The following is a 27,054-nucleotide window of genomic DNA, read 5'->3' on the forward strand; positions in this document are numbered from 1 at the left end:
CTCAGTCCACATTCTCCTCCTTTGTTAACCTGGAACCCAAGGGACATCCCTTCAGTCATTCTTTTGCCAATAACCCTCAAAATATTAAATAACTAGTTTAAGGTAATACCACTAATAAATGGTGAGACTGAGACTTGAACTTAGGCCAGCCTGAGTGTTTGTTTGTTTGTTTGTTTTTTGACCAATACTTTATATGACCCCTGCAGTTGGCATGGTGATATCCCACCCAGACCCTGTTTAATGAAGGACTTATTGCCGCAGCATCTGCTGTCAGCAGACAGACTTCAGCTGTCAGGCCCTTTGGTATGCCTCACTTGCAGAGAGTTGCCTCATCCAAGTTCACACTCCTTCCTGGGCCACCCACCTCCAATGACCGATAAGTGTGGGAGTATACAGTCCTGGCCCTCTCAGCCCTTCTTGGGACTACTCTGAAGGGACATTCTATCTCCAGAGCTCCCTGTGAGGTCACGGAGACTGTCCTTGGGACTGCATCACAGCTCACCTTTCCCTCACCCTTCCACAGGTGTTGATCCCAAGGGCACTCCTTTTTTTTTTTTTTTTTAAGGCATTGTTTACTTTGTTTATTTATTTATTTTTGGCTGTGTTGGGTCTTCGTTTCTGTGCGAGGGCTTTCTCTAGTTGCGGCAAGCGGGGGCCACTCTTCATCGCGGTGCGCGGGCCTCTCACTATCGCGGCCTCTCTTGTTGCGGAGCACAGGCTCCAGACGCGCAGGCTCAGTAGTTGTGGCTCACGGGCCTAGTTGCTCCGCGGCATGTGGGATCTTCCCAGACCAGGGCTCGAACCCGTAGTCCCCTGCATTGGCAGGCAGATTCTCAACCACTGCGCCACCAGGGAAGCCCTCAAGGGCACTCTTTAATAAACATGCTCCACGCTAAACTCTCTACGAGTCTGCTTCCTAAGGGACCTAACATAACAGCTTCTTCAAGAAATAAGAGCCAGAATTTACTGTTATAGAAGTCATATGACTTTTCACCTTTTCCAGAGACCCTATCAAGTGTTTTAGGGAAGTGTCAGATCCAGATGAAGCCGGGTGCTCCTTGCCCTGGTCACCAGGATGGCATCTAGCCATTTGGATTTCAGGTACATAGGGCTCAAGAGAGAGGGCTAATCCAGGCCTCAGTTAAGTCCAATGGTGTCAGATTTGGAATAGGGATAGCCTTCTTAAGCTTTGCTATTTCTCTTTTCCCTCCCTAGTCATCCTTCTGAGGCCAGAGTCTGGCCTGGAAGACTAATCTTGAATCCCAGCTTTAAACAACCTGCAGATGAGGCAACTGATTGAAAATTTCAGGCTCACATCTGATACACCATTGCACTGTGATTTTAGTGACTGAAAGGTAAAAACATGACCTAGGCCAGAGCAAATGAATTTAAGTGGTTTTATTTCAGGTTGATTTTTTCCCCTCATATTTTATCAGTTAGAATAAACAGTCATAATATGTCAGGAAAAAAAATAATCAAGCCATCCATCAGAAAAAAAATTTTGGTTGTTTTTTAATATGATTAAGTATTATAGGAACACTAACAAATGAAAAAAAATCGATACTTGTATATTTCAAATTTGCAAGTTTCTCCACTTCACATTTTAATTATTCTTTTAAATCTATACAATCACTATGTAAAGTAACTAAATATATGATTCAGGATATATTTCTTTATAACAGTTAGAAAATGTGTGGTATTTGGTTTTCAATTAAACATCTATGAAGACTTCATCTGTGCTACCCACTTAATTAGAAAAAAAATATGCTAAGTAATACCATGCTGGAAATGTCTAAATAGGGAAAGCAACTAAAATTTACATATTAAGGATGGAATATATTGCATTTAATTGGAATATGTTGCCTCCTAATCCAGCTAATATATTTTTCAATCAGCCCCAAATTGAAGCCATATGTTATCAGCGATCACTCAGATCACTCTAAGTATATAATCTGTGTTATATTAAATAACCTTATTTAGGTAACTGCTTTAAACATTGTGTAGAAGCAAGTACTTCTTAAAGGTTTCAGTTATTGATTTTCAAATCTTCTTTGTAGGTATAAGCTTCTCAGAAGGCCAAGCATAATCACGTTTCCTGCCCAGTTGGTCTTTTCCTTTGATAACCACCCATGGTTACTATACCAGCCTGTCAATAGTCATTTAATGAGAAACTGCTGGGGGCTGAAGCCTCTACCAGGGCCTAGAAGCAAACAAAAGATTAGGTGTGCCTGGAAAAGCTTACAATAAATTGGTGGTTTTCATGGGCATAAGCCAGCATGGGTTTGCTTAATTTTCTTGTTTTTCAACAGCAATGACAAGATGTTTTTCTAGGGGTAGCATTGGCTTTGACACCCCCTTAAGCTGATAGAAAAAAAAGAATAGCTCCTATTAAGTAATAATAAAAAAAATGACAAAGTTTACTTGGTCTCCAGAGGTTTGCATATCCACAGATTAGATTTATAACATGAAGTACTGAAACATGTCTCCTACGTATTCATACATTAAGTTAAAATGTGTTCTAATCCTTTATCTTTTAAGAATAAAATGTCAGGACATTTTTGTGATTTCCTCTAACTAGTAAGACAGGAGGGAGGTTCTTCGTGAGGATTTCCAACCAAGCCATGTACAACCAATCTGATATAGATCCTTTTCTTGCCACTGGAAGGCTCCTGACAGCATGGAAGAAAAATAAAGAACAAACGTGACAATTAGTACAGGCAGTAACATCACTAGTTATCTGAGCTATGTAATAACAAGTGGCCTGAACCTTTTATGTGCCTTCCCGACAAAATGAAAGCATGGAAATTATTTTGAATATAGATATTAAATTGATATATTTCTCAGATAATATAAATATCTACAAACCAGAAAAATAGGCTTGGGCATTGTAGGGTGGAGGCAAAGCATACATATAATAAATTTTCACTCTTTAAATAGAAAATGTGATCAACCAATACCTCTCCCCATTTTTGGAAAAAATGATTTTTCCTAATAGTTTAAAGCTATTACATTTGGGAGAAACAGCTATTTGAGCCCTACCACCCAATTCAGGAGAACAATCTATGTCTTAAATGGATAGTCCTCCAGTGTAGACCTTGTTTGAAGACATACTTACCTTTGTACACAGGAGTCAGTTCATGAGGTATAAATGTGAAATTGTTGGTTTTCATGTTTAGCAATGAATCTTTAGGTAAACATTCATATTTTCAGCAGGTACACCCCTAACATTTGTGGAGTGGAGGGCAAAGAGTGGAAATGGAAAAGCCCACTCCTTTATCTCCTGCCCTGGCCTCTTCCCCCATGGTAAAGAGCCTTGCAAACATGCTGTGGACTCCATACCTCAGGAGCAGCTATCTAGGGAAGGGGCCTGGGAACCTTGGTAGCCAACTTGGGGCTAATTAGGCAGGGAATTCCAGGGTCAGGTTCCCTGGAACCTGGGAGGAGCCAGGGTTCTAGATGGGCATTCACTATGCCCCTGGCCCTTTGGGTGGGGAACACCTGGTGGAAAGTCCAAATGGAGCCCTCTAAAGCCCATGGGCCTCAATTGTCAGTGTCTCAGGGTGGCCTTTATTTTCCCTTGCTGCCTAAAATCCCACATGTTCCAAATATAACTTTCCACCTGAATAGTTGTGGGCTTTTAAATTCACAACTAAGGTTTCTCTGTAACAATCTTAAATGTCTGCAATGATACTTACAGGACTATTAGATTAGCAGCTCTTGAGTGCTCCTGTAAGAGTTCATTCAGTCGAACTTGGCGGTAACTCTGTGGACAACATTCAGATTTTGTTGAGGGCAGTTTTCCCAGAATTATGAATGAGAATTTATCTTCTTACCTCAAATTATGGACAAGTAGAGAAACCTCATTTAAAAGAATTACAGTTATTTCATTCAGGTTTGGAAACTTAACAGTGTTTTTAAAACTCATGGGAAATTTTAGAAACATAAAGAATAAGACCATTGTGCTATAGTGGCTTATTAAATTCTAGAAGAATAAAACAAACAAGCAACATGGATAATGGTAAAAAGAAGATAAGAATGGCCAGTGCTGGGGAACAGGTTTGCAGCTGAAGAAAACCTAATCTTGATACTAATTTGATATCCTAAGAACATAGGTTATACCCTAGTCTATCCTTATTTAAGCTCTTTGATTTTTACCAGCACAGGGGACTGGTTTCAATGAAAGAGTCACCAAAAGACACATTTGGAAAAATAACTACATTAACTATTTTGCAGTGATGAGAGTAATATTTATTATTACATTTCACTGGTTCAGAAACCAAGGTTTAGATAAGTGATTTGCTCAATTATATGAAAACTTTTTGTTAGAACTGGGAAGTTTATCACACACAGAGCTTATGATTCTTAGCTCAGTATTTTTCCACTAAATTTGAAAGGCTTTTAGTATCTCCTGCTCTAATTTGTTCCAACTTCAGCTCCTAATATAATTTATTTAAATTTTGTAGTTTAGAGGTTCTTGTGGTCCTTTTCCTTGAATGTCTAATCCAATTCAGATGTCAATTCTACTGCCTTATTTTTATGTCCCTGCCTTTTTCATCATCCTCACTATTGCAACTTCATTCAGCTCAGGCCATGTGGGTAACTCCCATTTTATTGGGTTCTCTAGAAGAGCCCACCATTTTACATCCGTCCTACAAGATGTGCTGGATCCAACTTTCATATTCATTGCTCCAATTACATATTTTCTCAGATCCCTGTGTTAGTTTTTATAGCTAACTTTATCAGGTTAAAATTCTTTGTTATTGTCTCAAACTGTGAGTCAATCTATATTTACTTTTCATATGTATTGACTTAAATTATTTTAGACTGATGGGTCTGTCTCCTATTCTATAAAATTAAATTGGAAAGAAGACTTCACAATATGTATCAATAACCTGTTTTTAACTTAAAAATTGATTTTATACTAAAAAATGAAAACAATTTTCTAAATCCTCATATTCAATAATATGATTGAAAAATCACTTGAAATATGGAGAAACCCTGGATCTTGAATAATGAAATTCTATAATAGATACATTACTTCTTGATCTTTAAATCAACCATTGTTTTCTTTTTCAGCTAGTTAAATAGCAAAGTAAAGGTTAAGGGAGACAAGTCCTTACCTTTTCCTTGACTGCTTCCAGCTCTGCATCTGTAATTTTCCACGGAGTTTCTCTCTTTAATTTCTCAGCAGTTGTTAAATCTTTGCAGCTTTCATGGAGACGATATGGTTCAATCATTTCTTCAAAGAATTTCCAGCTGAAATTGGAATTATAAAAGAGGCCTCACAGTGGGAAACCAACTCATTATTTCACAGATACTCTAGGTATGACTAGCTCTGCTGGCTGCAGAATCAGAGCTGAATGTCATGCAAATCTTTTAAGAATTATCTTTGCAGGGGACTTTCCGTGAGTAAAACCATGGCTATAGTAGTGCCTCCCTATCCAGGGAAATGCCTTAACGTGTGTGAGGCCTTGATAGCCTACTAGGCATTAGATCCTCAATATAAATACACAAACACACAGATAGTAATTATTCTGCAAATACATGTTCTACATAATATAGTCAAAGACACAGTTGTAACGTAGACACTTCAGCCCATAAATGAGTTTTCCATCTGCTTATTTTATAGATTCTATGGGAGACATTCATGAATTAATGTAGGAGATGAACTAGCATCCCTGAGAGTTGGATAGGCTTGCCCTCCTCACCTTTAGTCCACATGGCAACTCCCACTCATGGCAGGAGGCTGCAGGCAGGTAGGAGAATAGTAACTAAGAGGAGCAAGTAAGTGCGTTTAATGGCTGTAAAACAATTTGAATGTTTGCTGTAAATAATGTAGCCTTTGTCCTTCTGGTATCTGATGTTGCTGCCTGAGATTTTCAAATGGCTATTGTTCAGGTGCATGTTAGAGGAAAACACAAAAATCAATAATATTTTAAAATCTGAGGGCATTTTAGAGCGATTAAGAAGAAATCACTGAATAGAAAAGTAGGAGCAGTATCTCAGAGCTGCGGAACATTTTAAAAATTGCTGAAAAATCTCATTCTTGTCTTTCATAAGAATCTCATAAGACTTTTTTTTTTTTTTTAAGTAGAGGGAAGGATTTTTTATTTTATTTGTTTATTTATTTTTGGCTGTGTTGGGTCTTCGTTTTGTGCGAGGGCTTTCTCTAGTTGCAGCAAGCGGGTGCCACTCTTCATCGCGGTGCGCGGGCCTTTCACTATCGCGGCCTCTCTTGTTGTGGGGCACAGGCTCCAGACGCGCAGGCTCAGTAGTTGTGGCTCACGGGCCCAGCTGCTCCGCGGCATGTGGGATCTTCCCAGACCAGGGCTCGAACCCGTGCCCCCTGCATTGGCAGGCAGAGTCTCAACCACTGAGCCACCAGGGAAGCCCCAGACATTTTTTTTTAATAGATTTATTTAATTAATTTATTTATTTTTGGCTGTGTTGGGTCTTCGTTGCTGTGCGCGGGCTTTTCTCTAGTTGTGGCGAGTGGGGGCTACTCTTCATCGTGGTGCGTGGGCTTCTTACTGCGGTGGCTTCTCATTGCGGAGCATGAGCTCTAGGCACGTGGGCTTCAGTAGTTGTGGCTCGCGGGCTCTAGAGCGCAGGCTCAGTAGTTGTGGCGCATGGGCTTAGTTGCTCCGCGGCATGTGGGATCTTCCTGGACCAGGGCTCGAACCCGTGTCCCCTGCACTGGCAGGCGGATTCTCAACCACTGTGCCACCAGGAAAGCCCCAAGACTTATTTTTAAAATAGCACAAAACAAAGTTTATAATTTATAGGAGTAGTTGTCTTTACTATGCTACTGTAAGATGATATCAAATATAAAGTTTTCTTTGGTTTTATATAATGTGGCTTACTTATAATTTAGTAACTTTGGAATGAGTGATAATTAGAATCAATGTGCTGTTAGGTTAAGAAATAAAAATATGAAGCAATGACTTCAGTGATCTCATCAGTTGTCCTGATTTAGGATTTGTACGAAGTACAGAGATTACAAAGGAGTAGGTTGTCCCTACCAGTGTGCTTTTTTTAAGGGATTGAAGAGATACTTAATGCAGTAGATTTCTGATGCTTTGACTTATTTAGAATGGTAGACAATGACAGGGAAGGAATAAGACTGATAGGCCCTATTATTCTTTCAACCACACAATACTTTTATTTGCTATTCCTCCCAACAGTGCTGTGCTTTCAGAGACCTTGGCAGTAATCAGTGCAAAGTTGCTGGCCTAGGAGAAAAGAGCCTGGGTTCTTGCTCCAGCTCTTCCATTGTCCTCCTTGACCTGGATAACCTTGCCTATAATAGAGGGTAACAATGGCTGCTCAAAGCTGGCACGTGGTTGGTGTGAGTGTTAATATGATGATTTGGGTGACAGTGCTCTGAAAAGTATGAAGAAGTGCCCTGTAAAAGCAAGGCATTCATTTTACTCAACAGCCATAGGACTGAGGTTAGCAATTGACAGTTTCTCTGTTTAAGCTCTACATATAATTATTTTGATCAGGATAAGAGTTTTCTTAGCATCTCAGCCCAGGTGCTTATTAGAAAGAGCAGTTCAAAAATAGTTTCCTAAGAAATGGAAAGTGGAAAGGCGATTGCTGGTTGTCCCCCCGGCATGCATACTATGTTTCTCCATTGTAGTTTGGGTGGGAATGACTCTATCCCCAGCATCAGCCAGTCAATACAATTCTATTCCTTCTGCCAGACTGATTGGCCAGGGTGGGCACATAACCCAGGAAAGCTTGACCAATAGACACCTTGCATTTTACTAACCACAGCAAGTGGCTCAGTGGCTTGGGTTGGTGCTACCTGAATGCAGCCAATAACCTGAGTTCAACAACTGGGGAAGAGACAAGCTTTTTCTCCCACTGAACACAAATGAGCAAATATGTAGTTCTGGCTACTATGGGCAGTCACCTTGGTTTTATAAGCTAAATCAACTTTGATTGATGATTTCATAATGTAAGGTAGAGTAGAGAGAATGAAGGAGAATTAGTCCTTAATTGTAAAATTAACCGTCTAGATCAAGCTTCACCTGAAAGCCAAAATACCCTTGGATTTTTCAGTTAAGTTTGATAATAATTTCCATTATTTAAGTCACTATGAGTTAAGTTTTCTTTTCCTTGCAATTGAAGCATGCTAAGTGACACAGTAGGTTATAATGGGGCTGTATTTGTTCATTTATTTTCTCTAAACTCTTACTGCTCCTTATCTATGTTTATCTTTGATTCCTTCATCCTAAGGCTCATCCCTGAGTTGGCCATTTTCCATTCTCCTAGCTTGGTTAACCAAACGTAGCTCAAGATTTCTATTTGATTCTTATTAAATCTGATCTTTCTTATAATTATTTTTTAATTGATTCTAGAATAGTTCAAGTATTACATACTATTAAATATAAGTGAGAATTAATTTAATTAAAAAAATTAACTTATAGCTGCCCTGCCTTCCCCATCCTTGTTCCTCATAATAACGAAGTTAAAAACATTTTTTGACTGCATAAAAATTTCCCCCTAAGTTCATATAAGAGTTCTTCTCTTAAATTAATGTATTTGTTGTTTTTGTGATCACACTAGCATCTTTCAACTAAATTATCTAGTTAATTGCTTCTAGTTTCTCTCTGATTTCTGTTTAAAGATTGCTGTTCTTTTGGCCTATTACTTTTAATTCAGTCTATGCAATAAAAAATGAAATTTAACCACAAGAGCTTTTCAGTTTTCCCTGGCCCAATTATTTTTCTCATTAACTTTGCTTTTGTACTCCCTTTCACCCTTGCTCTACCATATTTATAGATAATATTTTTATGATAGAATGTCTCCATCAAGACTTACTCATGTTTTATAGGTAGTTGAAAGATCTATTAAAGGCAATTGAAGGGCAGTTAACATTAGCCTCCAACATGGAAATCACTGACAAACTATTTTCAACATTGTGTGAAAATAGTGACCAAGAAAGAACAGTGACCAGGAGATAGCTGTTAGTGGTAGACAAGGGCTGCCTGACCAACAAGGCCCATGTGAAAGCTGAAGTTGAGACAGTGCTGTAAGCTTTGGGCCCTGGGCCTGGGGCTGCATCAGCCCAGGGGAAGAGTTCTCTTTCTCTTATTAAACCACTCAGAGGAGTTGCCTTTTAAAAATTATCACAAAGGTGCTAGGTGTGCTACCAGTGGCCGTTTGTGAGATTTACTGAATGACCATCCTCTGTTCTAAAATTTACCTTCAAATATTGGAAAAGCCATTGCCAGCATTGGACATGTGGTTGTTTTATAGAGTAATAGGGCATCAGTTATAGCTGAAGACTGAAGAGAGAAGGATGGCACTTCCAGCACACCTCTTCTTGGTGGCCTTTTGTCTTCACACCAGGGTACATTCACTGCAGTTATTCTAGTAAGAATGGACTTTTTTTCCTGCATCTTCCTCAAAACTTTGAAATATCACAGAGAGAATCTCCACAATTGTGAAAACTAATTCATTTTTTATTTTTTTCCTGAGAAAGGGAAATAGATCTCTTCACTGCAGCATGTGGAGGATATGTAAGAAACACCAAATCAGAATGGCGTCTAAAGTCAAACTTAGATACCAGGGCAAAGGCGCAAATGCCTGGGTCCTTTGTTTCTTACGACTGTGCATAGAGTTTTCTCCTTGAGAAGAGGAAACCATGGAACAAAGGTCAGGGGTAGGAAGATGAAGAGTGTCTAGCCTGTGATGGACACTCAAAGAAGGAAGAGGCATGGTTAGTAAAAGAGATACATCGGCATCCTCAGTGATAGGACAGAAAGGATGGGTATGCAGCAGGTGACCACGGCAGCTGGGCAGAGACTAGCACAAAAGAGAGGGAAGGAAACAGGAACTTGGGTAGAGAAAACCATATTGATGGATAAAGAGGCAAAGGATATAGAAACAAATTAATCAGCAAGCACAGACAGTCCTTAGCTGCTGATAAGACAAACAACAGCAAGAAGAATTCACCTACAAGAAGTAGGTGACTGATCTGTGCCCAGCATTGAGCCAGGGCTTATAGAAAATCCAAAGTCAGTAGGGGACACTGTGCCTGTGCTCTAGACAACAGTAAGTGGTCCTGTACTTGCAGAGCGCTGGCAGGCTCTGGCCTGTTGCTAAGTGGCACATACTAGGGAATCACTGGACCTGCTGTGTTATGAAAGAGAATGCATTCCCACCAATTAGAGCTATAAGATGAGCCCTTTTGATCACATCACTGCAAAAGCCAAGAGGCAGCGACTTAGGAATTAAAATTCTTCAAGTGAAATGTGGAAGGCAACCAGAGGTTACCACATGACAGTTCACTTCATATCAGAATGTTAATTCCATTTACCAAGGAGGATAAATCTGTTCTTAATTTTTCTTAACTGTTTGTAACTGTAGAAATACAGGAATGAAAGGCATTAGTGGTATATATGATGTAAGGAAATACTACATAGTAATAATCCAGGTTAACCCTGTCAATTATAGCTTTCTTATCACAGTTAAGATGTTTCATAAAGCTGTTTTAACTGGCCCATAACATTGGAGGAATCATGAATACCCTCAAACTATATGAAGTTCGAGGTTGCCATTTGGTCAGTAAGAATGCATCTTAAATCTGGATGATTTTCAGTTAGTTATTAAGCTCATCTGGGATAACAATGAATCAAAAGGAGGGAAGAGCAAGAAGGCTCAAGGAATATGGAATTGCAATCCATGAAGAACTGCAGGAGGAAGGAGAAATGATGGTCAACAGAAATGAGAAGAGGTCCAAGAGTCCAGCAAGGACCTAAGCCATACTGAGACCTTCGTGTCTCCCTCTACTCTAACCCTTGGAGACCCCATTCCACACCAAATCAAATGTATTAAACTGCATCTAGATGCAACAGTAAATATGATTTTGGACTGTAAACAATGGAAAATATTTTATAATTGCTAAGTCATTGCTCTAAGTACTTTATAATTGGCTATGATTTTCAGACAATCTTCTTACACCTCTGGGAACTCCTTTTAAGATCTACCTACAAATTGTTTTCAAGTATCATGGAGTTGACAAATTTAACAATCAATGAAGTTAAAACGATGTTCTTTTGAAGACATTTAAACAATTTTTTCAATGCTTTTCATTTAAAAATTTTGGAACCAATACATTTTCTTGCCAGGCTTCAGATAGTTTTAGAGACCCCCTTTAGGGGCTCTCATAGGCTTCCCATTCAGGATGCCCCACCAGTAATGTAAAAACTTACCCTGACTGCTCAGGTCAGAATTGTCTGAGCTTGTGCTTCCTGTTACTCTTGCCACCATAGAAACCAATAACATGAAGGGCAATTCTAAAATGTTAACTAAATGGTGTTTCAACAATTCTTCCTCTCAAGCTCATCTTCACCTTAAAACCTTTTCCTTCCATTAGAACGTGATAGCTCTGTGTCATGATTATTTGAAATCCCTTTTTATTATATCCTATCAGGAGTCACTGCAGTAAATCCATAACAGTTTTACCTTCTAATAATCAACACAGAAGAGGAGAGAGTACCACGAATAAACAATGGATCTTGTTAAATATTTCATACCTTTCTTTGTTTGGCTTAATGTTGATGTCACCAATGACATGGATGTCTGCAAATTTTATCCTAAATTTGCTCAGGAGGGAAGCCATTCTGAAAATATAAGAGAGAAACACTTCATCATTGCATATTTAGCTATTTTCAATCAAAGAGTTTTGATTTCATGTCTTATTTCAGCTTAGACTTCGGACAAAGGCTTCGGTTAGTGTTTGATTTTCATTACAGTACTTGATGAATACAGATAAATGTGGACCAAGTTATTCCATTGAAGGCAAAGAGAAATTTCTGTACGTGCAGTCACTGGAAACAGCAAACGCAGCTCTGCATTCATGTTTCAGGGAAGATAATGTGGAGCTGTCCACTCTTCCTTATCATTTGGGAAAAAGAGAGCAAGTTCCAATACTTATTGACTATTATGGATAATTTTTATAGAGTTACTGACAGACTACTGACAAACTAATAATTATTATATATTACATCATTATAGATTAAAGGTTTTTTCCCCTAGAAACTGAACATTTTGATATAATTTCAAAGTTACAAAAAAGTTACAAGAATAGTGCAAAGAAAGCTCAGATTCACCAATTGTTTATATTTTGCCCCATTTGATCTGTCATTCTCTTTTTCTCTTTTTCTATCTACATCTGTCTATCTATATATTTTTTGCTTGCTGGCTTTCTACCTCCTACCTATTTTCCATTTTAAAGTAAGTTGCAGATATCAGGCACCTTTACCTCTAAATACTTCAGTGGGTATTTCCTAAGAACAAGGACATTCTCTTTTATAAACAGAGTACAGTTTTTGAAATCAGGAAATTTAACACTGATGCCCTACTACCATCTAATCCACCAGCCATTTTCAAATTTTATCACTTGTCCCAATAAGGTACTAGAGGCTCTAAGAAAATATAAATTATTATAGACCTCATGTTAGTTTCCATTTTAGTATGACTCTCTTTACGAGGAATTAAATATTTTTAATACCTTTCTAAGAGGGGGGAGAAAATGTGAAAAACTACTGAATAAGAGCCAGTCATTATTTTGTGATTTCTGGAAGTAGCAGTTCCAGGAAGGGCTAGGACTTAGGCATGTCATGAGGGACCAAGTGCCGCCAAAGGTCATTCTCCAGATTTCCGCCAGAGACCTTTGGATGCACCACACTCTCGGCATGCCTGTTGCTCTCACAACTACAGATCAACTCTCCATGACTAAAGTAATAAGAAAGACACAGACTTACACCGTGGGACTTATTTATTTTTTTAATTAGAAGAGCTATCAACAGTCATCCATTTAAACACTTTTCACACTACAAGTGAAAAACTGGGGACCCAGATATGTGCAGTGACTGTTGCGAAGTCCTGCAGCTTGTTGGTGGCAGAGTTGTGGCTTGGACCAGATGCAGTCTCTCTGTTCTCTCCTAAGTGTGCTGTGCTAGAGTGACTGCTGTGAATTAATAGGTTTGAATCTCCCAGAAGAAACTATTGGACACAAATGCCTTCAGGCTCTTCCTTTCTTGGATGCATTTACGAGTCAGAACAAAATAAACATTATACAAGATAATGATACTCTCATTCAAGATTTGAGATGAGGCTTCTGTGCCAAATGCTTGTTGGAAGCATTTGTGGAAGGGGATAAAAGGACTGAAGACAATGATTAGAAAAATTACACAGATAATTTACTGACCAGAAACAAGTAAGCTTGAGGCCTATCATGGTGACTTTGTCTTTAAATTTATTGTGCCTCAAAGATGCTTACAATTCTTAAAATTAAAGCATTAAAACAGCAAACATCCAAACACAGGAGTGATAAATTACTTACGTAATTTTTTCTTCTTCAATGCGATTGATCTTCCCTCCGACATAGATTCTTAATTTACAGTCTTTCCATTTTTTTCTGAGAGTCAAGATATAGGGGATAAGGAGTGTTAACCCTAACAACAAAAAAAGAGTAGATTATGACAAAAGAATGAGCATATCCAACTGAAAGGAAATGAGTAGCTTCATATCTTTAGTCTTTCCCACACTCATAGCTCCTACATAATTTAAATCTTTGGAGAACACGGAAATGTTATTCTTTAACTGATATCGTTTCATATACGTTCCCATGCAGTTTGTTAAATTTATCAACATAGAAATTCTGCTCCCTAGTGTATATTCTGGAATTTTTTACCTCCATCATCAAACAACCACCAAACATCAATTGTGCCTTTTCCTTGCTTCTTTTTAAATTGGGTGCTGGCTTCCACCAGTTTCTGGTTGATCTCCCCCACATGCATCGACTGGATTGTGTTAATGCTGCTGTCTGTAATGAAAGAGAAAGTAGTACATCCATTTGTCTTTTGAGGAAAGAAGCAAAATAACTTTCTAATAAATCTCTTCAGGAAAATAGAGGAAGGGTCATGAATTTGTAAGTGTTTTTTATGCTTATGGGTAAATAGTGAGTCCTATTCTCCAAAAAAGGAGAGATGAAGGTCAAATTCCACAATAATTTAGATCACCTTCAATAGTTCAGAAAAACTTGATATTGATCTTATGATTACAGTTTTCATTATAAAGCAGCAGATTTTTTTTTCAGATCCTTAGTAATGTCTCTCAGAGCAGAACTATTATTTAGACAGGTAACAATGCTAAATTATCTGATACGAAAGCCAAAATATCCCGATTTTTCCAAATTTCAGGTATAACGCAACTTATATTTTCAGATGTACTTAAAAGTAGAACATGTGGTTATTGGTTTTCTAGAGATAAGCAGAAGAATCAGAAGTACTCCTTCACTAGACAATTTGTTCATTTGAGTGCAATTTTGGTGTAAATTCCATCAATGTCTGGATTATAAACGTTGCCAGGGACCATGAGCATCTTGACTCTCTATGACCCTTTGGTCCTAATGTGGGCCTGGCTTACTCTTCTGTTTTCTCTTCAAGGAATCTGTGACTCTAAGGTAAAGCCATTTGAGCTATTTGAATCTCTGTGAATGAGATGAAAAAGCCAGGAAATATGATTAAAAATACCTTTTCTTGAGTTATAGTTAAGAGTGTACATAAAGTACTTTAAAAAAAATTTTTAATGCAATTTCCACCCTCACATGGACACAGCAAAAGTGTACCAGGGAACTAGGGCAGTGTTTGCTCAGAACCGTTGTTCCTATTTCCCAGTAGGGGTTTCTTTCCTACTCCATATATATTATTTCTCATTTCCACATCTTTGAAAGTTGCGACTTCATTGCTCTATTTCAAAGCGATGGTGTCAGCATAGTGCTTAGAGTAGAGCTGACAGCCTCTTCAGAGCTTCCTGTCTGATCTAAGAGGTTCTGAGGGTGCTTTGTTCCGTCTTTTGTTGTTTTCATGTTTGGGCCTGTCGGTTCTGAAGCAATTATCTCATATTGTTTGTATCTCCCTAGGACCGCTAAGGGAGAAAGTTAAATATCTTTACAAAACGGACCAAACTCTGCCCCCACTTACATGCAAATCAAAGCATCCAGAGGACTGTGTATGAGTGCCTGGAGGCAGAGTTGGTCCCAACTCAGAAGAGTCGTCAGCTAACAAAGGCCTGGAGCAGTGAAGGGGCCTACTTCAGAGCTGTGTTTGAAAATTTAGGTGTTGGAAACAAAACATAACATAATCTTGCTTTTCTGAACAATGAGACATGTTGACTTTCAGAGGTGTACATTTTTGCCCAAAGTATTGCGATGCAGAAACAGCGTTCTAGAATAAATGAGTCCCACTTTCACTAATAAGGACCTTAATTCTTCCCTCCTCCCCATCAGCTAGAGAACAGTATGGGTTATGACTTCTGAATTTTCCATTGCTTTTCAGATTGTACCATTGCATAGTGCAGATTCAATGGATAGTTAATTCTTCTCATGGGTACACGAAATAATTGAAAAGGAAAGAAGATAGTAGTTAGTATCCAGATGGTCTTATTCTAATATTTACACCCTGAAAGACCTCATGTAACTCCAACTTTGGATTCAAACACATCATTTTTCTAGAAAATGTCCTTTTAAGGGGACAAAGGCACAGTAGGTTCTCCCCTAGTCCATGGAATGTTCCTGGCACCCAAGGGTACCTCTAGTGTTTGAAGAGGGGAAATGTTTGGATTTCCTATAATTCTATGTAAATATATAAAAATGTTGTATTACAGGTTAAATTTAGTCCTTGGGTCACAGTAGGAAAATAAGCAAACAGAACCAAACCTTTTCCAGGGTAGGAGACAACCTCTTTGAAGGGCCTCTTTGAAAGGTTGGCTCTTATTAACCTAGACCAGCAGCTAAGTCTCAATTTGGATCTTGCTACTTGACTTGGAGACCCTGCCAGAGAAATGATCTTTCCTGGGCCTTACACCAGTGAATGACTTCAGTAACTATATAGGATTATTTGTGCATGAAAGAAAAAAATGTTAACATTCTAATTTTCTACCAGCAGAGGTCGCTGTGGACCTCATTAAACTCAAACCGGCAGCGTTTCTGGAAAGAAAGCAATTTTCCAAAAAATCAGTTATTTGAATCACCTGTTTATTAAACTTATAAGAAGGTCTCATTCTGTGGTCCTCCATTTCTGGAATGTATACTGAACATTCAGAGATAAGTGTACCATTCAGCCAAGATCTGCAGGTAATTAGTGTCAATGAAGTTCCAAGTCCGGAATTCTGGTTTGTGATAGAGATGCATTTTTGAAATTAGAATTCTATCTGGATCCCTTATTTACCTGTACCCGTCGACTTTCAATCTCCTGAAATGTCTGCAAGGTGTGCGTGAGGTGTGTGGGTGTAGATAAACCAGTTTGGGGGCTGGGTCACGAATTTCTGTCCCCTTTACATCTTAACTAAGAATTTTCTATTTTATGACGTTCCATCTGCTTAAGCACGGTATGACTCCCAAACCAAATATTATTTTAAAACAAAGTTTTTACAGTAAGATGGTACAAAGGGGTGAATGTTGTTGATAAATGACAATAGCTTCTACCTTTTAGCCATACTATCTTCTCTTAAGGAAATATCTTTCAGTCCTTACCTACACTCAATGCCCCCAACGTCTTAGATGCTGACTACTGACCCCTATAGACACTCAAGTCGTGGCTCGTCTTGTAATCTTTCCTGTAAATTTTAAAGGCACTTACCTTTCTTGGGAGTTGGCTTAGTAATGTTCAGCTTGCCAGCTTTTTTAAACAAGCCTCTGAGGCCTCCACTTTCTTCTTCGCATTCATTATCTTTGATAGTGGCTTCCAAGGCCAGTCTCTCCTGTTCTAATTTCTCTAATTCATCTGATGAAAGAAGACAAAATCACTTACTCTGCTCAGAGCAACGAAGTTTCTAGGAACAATCTTATTAACGATTTTAATATTAAAAATGGTGTCTATGCAATTAAATGATTATTTATACATAATATGATTTTTCTGAATGATTATTAAAATAACGTATATCACTAAATTGTATTCAGAAAGTAACAACTAGCTCAGAAAAATGACTCTATGTGTTGTTATAATACATGAAGACACTGGGTTTTTTATGTGTGAGGGCAAGGGAGGCTATTTAATGCCATCTTTATTTACTACTGGCAACACAAAATACCAGATCCACTGTAATAAGATCTTGTACACCGAAAGCTACTGATTTACTGACCTAAGCTACTGGGCCAGATATTTTACAACTGGGAGTGACAAAAATTACGGAAGTATACTGGGTGTATATCAGGCACAGAGCAATGCCTCCTGAATTGAAACATAAAACTAGAGAACAAGAATTAAGGAAAGAGAACCATATCTAATAATAAACCCTGTGGGCTCCAAGTACAAATTACAGTGAAAAATATCCACCACCAACAATTCTTTCCAAGAAGGAAAATACTTTCTGGAGTGAGTGACCAAAGCAAAAGAAATAAAAGCTGAGGTTTCTGTGTGCCTGTCAGAATCCACATTGCTAAAAAGGGCCTCATGACACTGGAGTCTGGAATAAGAGTCAAGCTGTGCCAAATGTCCTGTCCAGGGTTTAGACCTACTATCCAAGCTTTTATGTTGCGTTTAGCTGCCTTTTATCTTTTTTGGATTCTGATTGTGACGGAAAATTCCTAGCTGCTATGTAATCATTGCATCCCTCTCTGACCTTAACCTGTGCTGAATCAGGGTAAATAAGACTTTAAAGGCAATCATATGGCTGTGTTAAAGAATGATGGGCATTCTTGCTTACAGTCGTAAGGTGGCACTCTTGTCAGAGTCCCTCATCTTCTTGCCTACTAAAGACAGAGCCTTAGAAAATGAGCCAGGTTCCGAGGAAGAGAGTAGAAAACCTAGATTCAGTGTCATGAAACACAGGTAGGGCTACTGTAAATGTCAACCCTCGGAGCCTGTTGCCTTATCTATCTGGGAAGTGAAGCTATACAAACTCTAGATTTATCAATTTTGTACTAACTAAATCTGTCAGGCCAGTCACATCCCTAGATGGTGCTGTTATTCAGCTACACAGAATTGTCTGGCCCCTTTCCAGGTGCTAGCAATTAATCTTTTGCCGGTGGCATGGGATTTAAGGTCAAATCACCCATGTGATTTCCCCAAAGCTTCAAAGGTTCTCAAGACCAGCAAGCAGCTATAGAAAATCTAAGAAATCAGATAGATGGTATTAAAGCTTAGACAGGAGTTGCTTACCCCTGACTTTCAAAAGGTGAACACGAGCTGCATTGCACTGGGGGTCATAACCTATTACAGCTCTGCTCCTGGCTTTATGTGACATTGGGCAAGTCATTTACTTTTCCTGTGCCTCTGATTTCCTATCTGTGAAATGGAAAATTGTAACCCTTCGCCTTTCCCACCCTCCTAGTGTTGCAAAAAAGAATAAACAGCTCCTGAATAGTGCTTGGTTGCTCCTTAGAGAACAAAGCAATGAGTGCATTTCTATAGGCAGTGTATTGATGCAACTTCTGGAAATCGGCTTAGTCATGCAAAGCAAATCAAGTATTTTGAGAAGGCTGGGAGTTATTTTAGAATTTAATATTTATTGTACACTCTTGGGTGCCAGGGACTGTGCTGCATATTATTCATTCCCAAACAACTCTGAGAAAGTTACTATTATTATCCTCATTTTGTAGATGAAGAAACTGAGGCTCAGAAAGTTTAAGTAATTTGTCTGATGTCACCCAGCAAATAACAGGGTTCCTGTGCAAAGAAGTCTGCTTGACTCCAAATTCTGTATGCTCTCCTCTATGAAGACCTTCTGCTGTTGGCTTATTGCTATTATTTCAGAGTTGTTTTTATTAACCTCCAACTCTTTATCCTCAGATGAACCTAAACACTCAGGCACATGGTGTAATGCCAAGTTAATTCCCCAAAACTGTGGTCCCCTCAAAATTGTCATTTTAAAGAGAAGACTCTAAGGATATGGGTACATATGACAGGCTGCCCCAGAAAAGCAGCATCACTGTTCTGGGTGATGGGTCACTAGCTATTACCCATTCTGTGGGTTGTTGCAGGGGTCAGCTATGGGGTCACCCGTTCTTTGCAGTCCTCTGGAAGGCACGTATTTGTGAGCTGCTTTGGGGGCAACTGCAAGGGTTACACTGGCGAGGGGGTCCTTTTACTTTTCTTTTTTTAGCATACCCTGTGATTAGCCACTACTTGCCATGTTCTTTGTCCTCTAATTTGGACAAAGGAGGAAAAATAAATAAATCCTCCTTTGTAAGGATTCAGCTGGCTGAGTGAACCGGGAGCTGCTCCAATAATTTGCTCAAAGGTATGTACAAAGCCTATCCTGGACAGGGCAAACTGCAAAATCCCAGGCCTGAGAGACAAAACTAGACTTTGTGTGAATGAGTCAGATTCAGCAGTTCCCTCAAAGACGACAGAGACAGAGGGTGACAGAGTCAATTCTAAAGGCTAAAATCTGCCTGCTTGGACATCTTGGATTTTCAGATCCACACGGTGGTATGACCACTCACAGTGATTTTGCAAATTCTTATTAAAGCGAATTCTTAATTATTCACTTTGTAGGTGATCTAAGGCCTCCTTCTGTGCACTCCCTCCTTTTCTCTTTTCAGTGCTAGGTAGAAGTGACATTTTGATTATCTATTCTCCTGAATTAGCTATCTGACCTACTGTTTGCCTCTGTTTGCATGAGAAATCACGAGTAGACTTTGTCCAAACATTTCTTTCAGCTGGAGTACTGGCTAGCTGACTTGCAAAAGTGTACCATTAATCACAGGAGAGATAAGGCAAGGGAGTTAGGAATGGATAGATGTAAACTGATTTCCACGAGGCTGACTGAAAACTACTCATTTCTTTACTGTTTCCACCACCACCACCATACACTGTGATGTTCAGGATTCACAATGCCCTTTCCAATAGTATTTTATTTCATCCCAGCACCAATACTGGGATGCAGGCAGAGCTAGTAGCATTCTCCTCGTTCTCCCCATTTTACTGTGAAGGAAACTTGGGTTCAGACTATTCAAGTGATTTGTCCGAGGTTGCATAGCTAGTGACTCAGGTCTTCTGTTTCCAATTCTAGTGTTCATCCTCCTACCGTCGTTCATCAGTGATATGCTCTGACTGCCAACACCTGTCTATTGAAAAAATACCCAGTATGCATTTTTTGAAAAAACCATCCTCAAATTTCTGTCAGAGAAATTTCTGTAACACTCCATATTTCCATAATATTCTTCCTCAACCTTTATTCCACTAACTATAACTATGTGACATGGAATAGAGTTTTAAGAGACATGTCTGTTATAACCCCACTAGTCTGCAAACTCCTGGAGGGTAGCTTATGTCATATTTCATTACCCCCATTTACTGAAAGTTTATTTTGTTTGAGGTACAATGCCAAGTACTTTGCAGCCATCATATCCTTTAATCCAAGCAACAAATCTGTGAGGTAGGTACTATAATTATTCCCATTTGGGTAACTGAGTTTGAACCCAGGCCTGTCTGATTCCCAAACCTATGCTTAGGCTTCCCAGACTCCCTCTCACATTCTTAGTTGTGCCCCTGCCTTGCTAGTGCTCACCACCATAATCACTCAAGAATAGTTTGTTGAAATAAAAGAACAGCTCAATTCTGTTCCCTACAGTTCAATACATTTGACAGCATTATCTCTATAAAGGAAGAAAAACATGTGAACTGTTGTCAGGGGTGGGAGTGTGTACAGTATGTATGTATGTAAGGGGGGTTGGTACAAAAGACAATGTTTGAAAGAAGTAGAGTTAATGCTACTATATACAGAGTTATAAAAAGAGGGGCTGATAGCAGCTGATGGTACAAACCAGGCTGGAATGTGACAGAAGGTAGGACAGGTGGGATTAATCTGAAGAATGCGAGGCAAGGAAAGGGCCCCTTACCCTGGAAAGCGCCACCACCTGGGCATCTGGTGGGACTCTGAATCTTGCATATTAGTTTCATATTATATCACATTTACAAAGCCACATAGCTAGGGAGAGAGAGTAAAAGCCTGCCCTTCTCTCATGCCAAGATTAAGAGGATCCCAGAGGTTCTAATGACGGAAGAAAAAGCTTAGACTTTTTGGATCTATCAGTTGAGAGTGAGTTTCTGAGTCTTCATATGTTCCCCAAAACAGCTCTCATAGGAAAAAACAAAGAGTGAATCCTGAGCTGTATCCTCATGCAAATGCCAAAACCACTTGAACAGTAGTTTATTTTCTAGTCCTTTATAAACTGATTGCATGATAACCAACTGGAGTGACTATTTTGAAATTCAGTTTAGTTGTCAAGATTGCCTCGAATGGTCTATTTCCAGTCTTTTTTTTTTTTCTTTTTTAGCAATGTCTTTTAGAAGTAGGCAGGAGTCTACACATTGCAGTTCAGTCTGAATCTGAAAGATAGAGAATAGTCAAATATCTGACAACAAAAGAGAGAGCAGGGAAACCCACCGAGGAATCACGTATCCTCCAACTTCACAGCATGCTTTTTCTTTATTAATTATTAAATTATGATTCTTTCTTGATCAATCAACTCAAAGCTGTAAATGCTCACATGAATCAATGTGCCGTACCCCAGGTGAAGTCTAGTTGAATTGAAGGCAGGAAGGAATCCTGCAGTGGTTGCCTTCCAATCAAGTAATTATTTACTACACTGCCATCTGTCTTTATTTTGCTAAGCCACTCTATCAGACACAGCAGAACCCTCGTGCTCTGAGATGGTCATAAATCGTGCAGTACTTACGTGGAACACTTGACCGCAGTATATTGCGAATCACGTTTCATCACGTTATTTCCTACCAGTACAATTTGGACTCTATGTTGTAGTTGGCAAACTTGCTAAATACCCGTGGGAAGTGAACAATATGAAATACTGCATTTTTTTGTGTTGTCAGGCAATAAACTAATTTCTTAAGAGAAACTATCAGCCATCAGTACTGGATGAGTTGCTGCGCTATACAGGTAATAATGCTATGAGCATCAATCTTATTTACATAAAAAGTTATTCTCCTCACATAAGCCTGAGACACAGTATAGAAATAATTGTCATTAGCTGGTAAATCACCTATAAAGTTGATTTCTATTCACTGCTTTATTAACTACAGTATATGGGCACTCTGAATTGCTAATATTTCCTTTAAATTATAATCTGTGATGACACTGTGGTGTCTGTTTTGGAAAAGCTATAATGATTATCATTACCATATTGTAATGCAATACTTAAGATTTATCAGGCTCTTATTAAGCCCTATATTATAGCATAATACAATTAAATGCAAGCTTATTTCTTCCAATTCAAAATCTAATATGAGGGTTGTGTCATAAATTACGTAACTTCAAAACAATGCATGGAAATGTGGGGTAAAGTTAATTTCTATCATTATGCTGTTGTTTTTCTGCATGTTCATGTATTTGTGTAACGCTGTTTTTTCATTTACTCTAGATAATTGGTACTTATAATTATTTTATTAGCATCCTACTGCATTTTCCCTTTCTTGACTAAGAAGCAAAAATATTTCAAACATCAAAGTTGATATAAATTAGATACATCCCTTGGGAAATTAAAAGGGGATGCAGTTCACTGCCAGGATTCTTTCAGAAACATGCAGAATTTGCTTGCTGTATTGCTTTATAGAACTAAATTGACGGTGCATTTTGGCAGATGGAGTAGCGAGGGGTGGGAGCTACATCACATCTTTCAGCTTGAAGAGATCAACATACAAAACAAATGCAAATGTATAATTCAATACAAATTGTATTTTGCGTTCTCATTTTTTTAGATGGAAAAACAGTACAGCACAAAAGGCTGAAAAATTAAAGTAAAATGTAGAAGGTTAACAGAACAGGTCTCTTCATATTAGGTTCTTGTGATTGTCCTCGACATCATGTCTATCTCACCACAGTCAGGCAGCCTCTATGCTGCATTTCTGAAGGAATAGCCTTGTTCCATTCCCATCTCTCAGATTTTACCACTGCTTCTCATTATGTAAGTCGTTTCCTCTCTAGCTCTCCTTTTAGAAAGGTAGAATAGAGGCTTCAAACAGACATAGGTTTGAATATTAGCTCTACTAATTACTAGCACTGTGAATCTTAAGGAAGCCTCAATTTTATTAGCTGTAAAATGGGGACAATGATTGTATTTTCTTTATAGGGTAGTTGGGATGATAACTGTTACACGTGAACATGAAGCATAACACATGGCACATAATAAGTGCTCAAAAATTTGAGCTACTATTGCTACAATGTATTAAGTTCTACTAGGAAGGAATATAAATGAATCATGAACACCATGTAGAATTAGTATATCTGACCTGGAGATATAAAGGGTCCATGAAAAGGAAAAGGGGCATAAAAAAGGAAGGCCGAAGGCACCAAAGATAACCTTTATATTGCAATTTTGCATAGGATGGACTCTACTCTCAGTTTTATTTTTTAAAGCTCTTCATACAAAATCATAGAGTATACATATCAGATAGTGGTTCTCCATCGTTTACAAGTGCTTGATTTCTAATTTCTTCTTCTTTCTCCTCTTCCCTTGCAAGAAAAGAATTGTTGCATCACAAAAATTCACCTAATTCACTCATGTTCCCTTCTGTTAGGATGCAGACAATCATGAAATGCCCAAATAGAATCTGAACCCATTAGGCACCTGCACTCTCAAATCTGTTGCAGGCTTTTCCTTTCTGTGAACCTATCCGGCAAAACCCTGATCCTCTTTACCCTAGAGACCAAGTGCCACTAGAGAAAAAGCAGACAGCTAGCAAAATTGCTCCAACTACATAGAGAGAATTGAGACTGTTGTGCATGATCTTCCTCAATTTACCACTCTTACAAATCCACAGACCTCTTCATCAGTCCTCCCCTCTTCACTGTAATTTTAGAAGATGAAGCATTTTTCTTCTGTGTTAGGCCAACTCTCATTCATGCCCTTCCCTGGATTCTTCCTGTTCCTCCAGGATCTTACTCCATGGTCATCTCTTTCTTTACCCTCATCTTCAATCTCTCCTACTCTCTTGAGCCCATCTTTTTCAGCCTGGAAACAAGCCTTTCTCCCATTCTAAGGTCTATAGGTCTCCCTGTAGGAAACCTCCTCAACCTCATTCCTCTCCTTAACTTCCAGACTTCTCATATGGTGGGCCACATCCACATTCTCTGCCTCATCATCGCATATTCTCTCCTTGACCTACTGCATTCTGGATTCTGCCAACACCGCTCTACAGAAATTGTTCTAAGATCATCTGTGCCATGTCAATTATATTTCATTTGCAATTTTACTGGTATTTTTTGCTGCATTTGGCAATGCTGATAATTCTTCTCATTCTGAGCACTCTGCTCCCGACTTTCATGACAACACAGACTCCTGGTTCCTTTACTTCTCTGGCCGCTCCTTCCCTGCTCCTCCTTGGGGACCCTTTTCCTGTGCCTTGGGGCTCTTGACTATACACACTTTTAGGGTTATATTTTCCAGTGTCACAGTTTCAGTTTTCACCTTAATTATGATGCCTCTTGTCTTAATTTGGTGGGGCTGTCATAACACATACCATAGACTGGACAGAACACAACCGAAATTTATTTTCTTGCAGTTCTGGAGACTAGAAGTCCAATGTCAGGGTGTTGGCAGGGTTGGTTTCATTCTGAGGCCTCTCTCCTTGGTTTGTAGATGGCCATCTTCTCCCTTTGTCTTCACATGATCTTTCCTCTGTGCTTGTCTGTGTCCTATCTCCTCTTTTCATAAGGACTCCATTCACATGGGATTAGGACCAAACCTACTGATCTCATTTTACCTTCCTTACTTCTTTAAAGGCCCTGTCTCTAAATACAGTCACATTCTGAGGTTAGGACCACAACATACGAGTTCTGGAGGACACAATTTGACCCAAAACATCTAACTCGACATCTCCAGCTCAGATTTCTCCTTTAAGACCAGGACTGTCTAAATGCCTATTGGACAATTCTGGTAGGATTTCCCACAGGACCTTGTTTAAAACTGAACCAGACATCTCTTCATTAAACCTGCTCTTCCTCCTGTGTTTCCCATTTCCATTGGTAGCACCACCGTTCATTGTCAGCCAAAGAATATTTTTTCACTCCTCCCTCTCCCACATCCCACACATCCTATCAAGCCTAAAATGCTGCTCTTTGTACCTCCAAAGTACTCTGTCCTTTTCTCTCCATCCCCTGAGAGAGGCTGCTCTAGTCCAGGCTGTCACCTTCTCTGGCTCTATTACAAAAATCTTTTTGATTTGTGTTTCTGTCTCTATTCTAGTCCTCTTCACGTCCGTGCCTCATGTAACTGAAAGAGTATGAGATCTAAAACTCAAATTTCACCATATTATTCCCTCACTTAAATCTCTTCAGCAGTTCCTCATTGTCTATAGAATATGGCCCACAATTTTTAATATGACAAATGAGCCTTTTAAAATCAGGATCTTATATCAGCAGCTTCATATTTCGCTATTTCACTATTGTCTGCTTCATACTTTTTTTTTTTTTTTTAAGGGAGCTTCCCGGACCAGGGCTGGAACCCGCGTCCCCTGCATTGGCAGGTGGATTCTTAACCACTGAGCCACCAGGGAAGCCCCATACTTTTCACTTCAGTTACATGAATCTGCTTTCGGTTGCCCATATACCCCATTCCTCCATATTCCTGTGTCTTCACATCTTTGCTAATGCTCTCCTCTTTGCCAGGAATACTGTTGCTCAAACTCTCATTTTTCTCTCTCCCAACATTGCCTGGTTAACTCCTACTCATCCACTAGATCTAAAATCAAAGGTAATTTCCTCCAGGAAGCCTTTTGGAGTTAAGTGCCCCTTTTCTCTTTCCCATAATACCCTATTATCACACTAACAGTACACCCATTTTCATCATGGGGCTGTGAGTGTCTTGAGATTACAGACTCTTATTAGTCTTAGTCTACCCAGCGCTGACATATACACCATGCCTGGTACACAAGAGGTACCTTTTGTTTTAGTGTCATCTTGTCAGTGGACTCTATTGTGAAGTTTAGCTAAAGAGATAAGTAATGGATTAGAGTTCTATCTTAATATTTTAGCGACTCTTTAGGTGTGTCCTTCACTCCATACACGAGAGGATGTGTTTAAACTCTAAGACTAAACAAGTAGTATATGGAATCCTCTACAGGGAAAAACCAGAATCACTAAACTGAATTAGCGTTTCTGCCTCTGACTTAGATTGGTGATTCACAGCATGATACATTCAGGCTCATTTCCATGTTAGCTACAAACCAGATCATAGACTCTTAAAAACAAAATACATGGTTTTCTGAGGAAACAATCTTCATTTTCTGAAACATCTTGCAAAAATCAATTTGGCAGTTTATTTTACCAAAGGTATTTATTTTTAGTGATGCTAGCTTTGTGGTTTTGTGACGAGAAGAATAATTGATATCTGCCCTGAATGATTCTATATTTTTGGTTAGCAGGACAAAGGCCACTTGCATTAGCAATGAGGAAAACACTGGGAAAGTGTACACAGCTCGTGTCAGCACAAGAACGTTAGCTGCACTGTTGGGGATTTTGTCTGTATTGGGTACTGTGCTATCCCCAGAACCTAGAACAATGCCAGGCAGGGAGTAGGTGCTCAATGAATATCTATTGGTTGAGTAAAGAAAATACATACCTTGCACCTGAAGAACCTGGGAGATGTCAAACCCTTGGCTGATTCTGACTATGACAACACCAATCTCAAAATCAAACGCATCACTGAAAGTGGAAGCAAAATGGTTAGTGATTTAAATGACTCCTTTAATCCTCAAGATTTGGACTAATACTGAACTTGCTTCTAGGATTTTAATGTAATTAAACTACAAAAATTCACTTTCAAACATAGCCAGGAGCTGATAGCCTTTTCTGTTTGTTTGTTTTCCCTTGATGTCTTTTAAAAATGTATTTTGAGTAAAGGTAACTAACTCTTATTCAAACAATACCATCAACTAGAATTTTGATTAAGATTAGAATTTTGATTATTTAAAATACTTGATTCTTTTCTAATGTAAACAAAACAATTGCTGAAATATTTAGAACAGAAGTTTCAAGGCTGCAAAGAGCCTTTGAAATTATCAGTCAAACCTCTTA

General features: G+C 38.9%; 1 protein-coding gene and 1 long non-coding RNA gene across 7 annotated transcripts in view; one reads left to right on the forward strand and one right to left on the reverse strand.

The window, feature by feature from the left end:
• The window catches only part of LOC118890332, an 86,003-nt gene that overhangs the window by 25,718 nt on the left and 33,231 nt on the right, over nt 1-27,054 (forward strand). The gene's annotated exons all lie outside the window — the stretch shown is intronic.
• SLC12A1 (solute carrier family 12 member 1) overlaps nt 1,384-27,054 on the reverse strand; it is a 93,068-nt gene continuing 67,397 nt past the window's right edge. For all 6 annotated transcript variants that reach the window (XM_036843038.1, XM_036843039.1, XM_036843037.1 and 3 more), the window contains 8 exons: nt 26,600-26,682; nt 16,659-16,802; nt 13,712-13,843; nt 13,361-13,472; nt 11,550-11,636; nt 5,121-5,256; nt 3,696-3,763; nt 1,384-2,669 (listed from right to left, as the gene is read on the reverse strand). In XM_036843038.1, the coding sequence (XP_036698933.1) occupies nt 2,534-2,669; nt 3,696-3,763; nt 5,121-5,256; nt 11,550-11,636; nt 13,361-13,472; nt 13,712-13,843; nt 16,659-16,802; nt 26,600-26,682 (898 nt within the window). In that variant the 3' untranslated portion in view covers nt 1,384-2,533. The remainder of the gene's footprint in view (nt 2,670-3,695; nt 3,764-5,120; nt 5,257-11,549; nt 11,637-13,360; nt 13,473-13,711; nt 13,844-16,658; nt 16,803-26,599; nt 26,683-27,054) is intronic.

The sequence above is a fragment of the Balaenoptera musculus genome, chromosome 2 (genome assembly GCF_009873245.2).
Source record: "Balaenoptera musculus isolate JJ_BM4_2016_0621 chromosome 2, mBalMus1.pri.v3, whole genome shotgun sequence".
Lineage (NCBI taxonomy): Eukaryota > Metazoa > Chordata > Mammalia > Artiodactyla > Balaenopteridae > Balaenoptera > Balaenoptera musculus.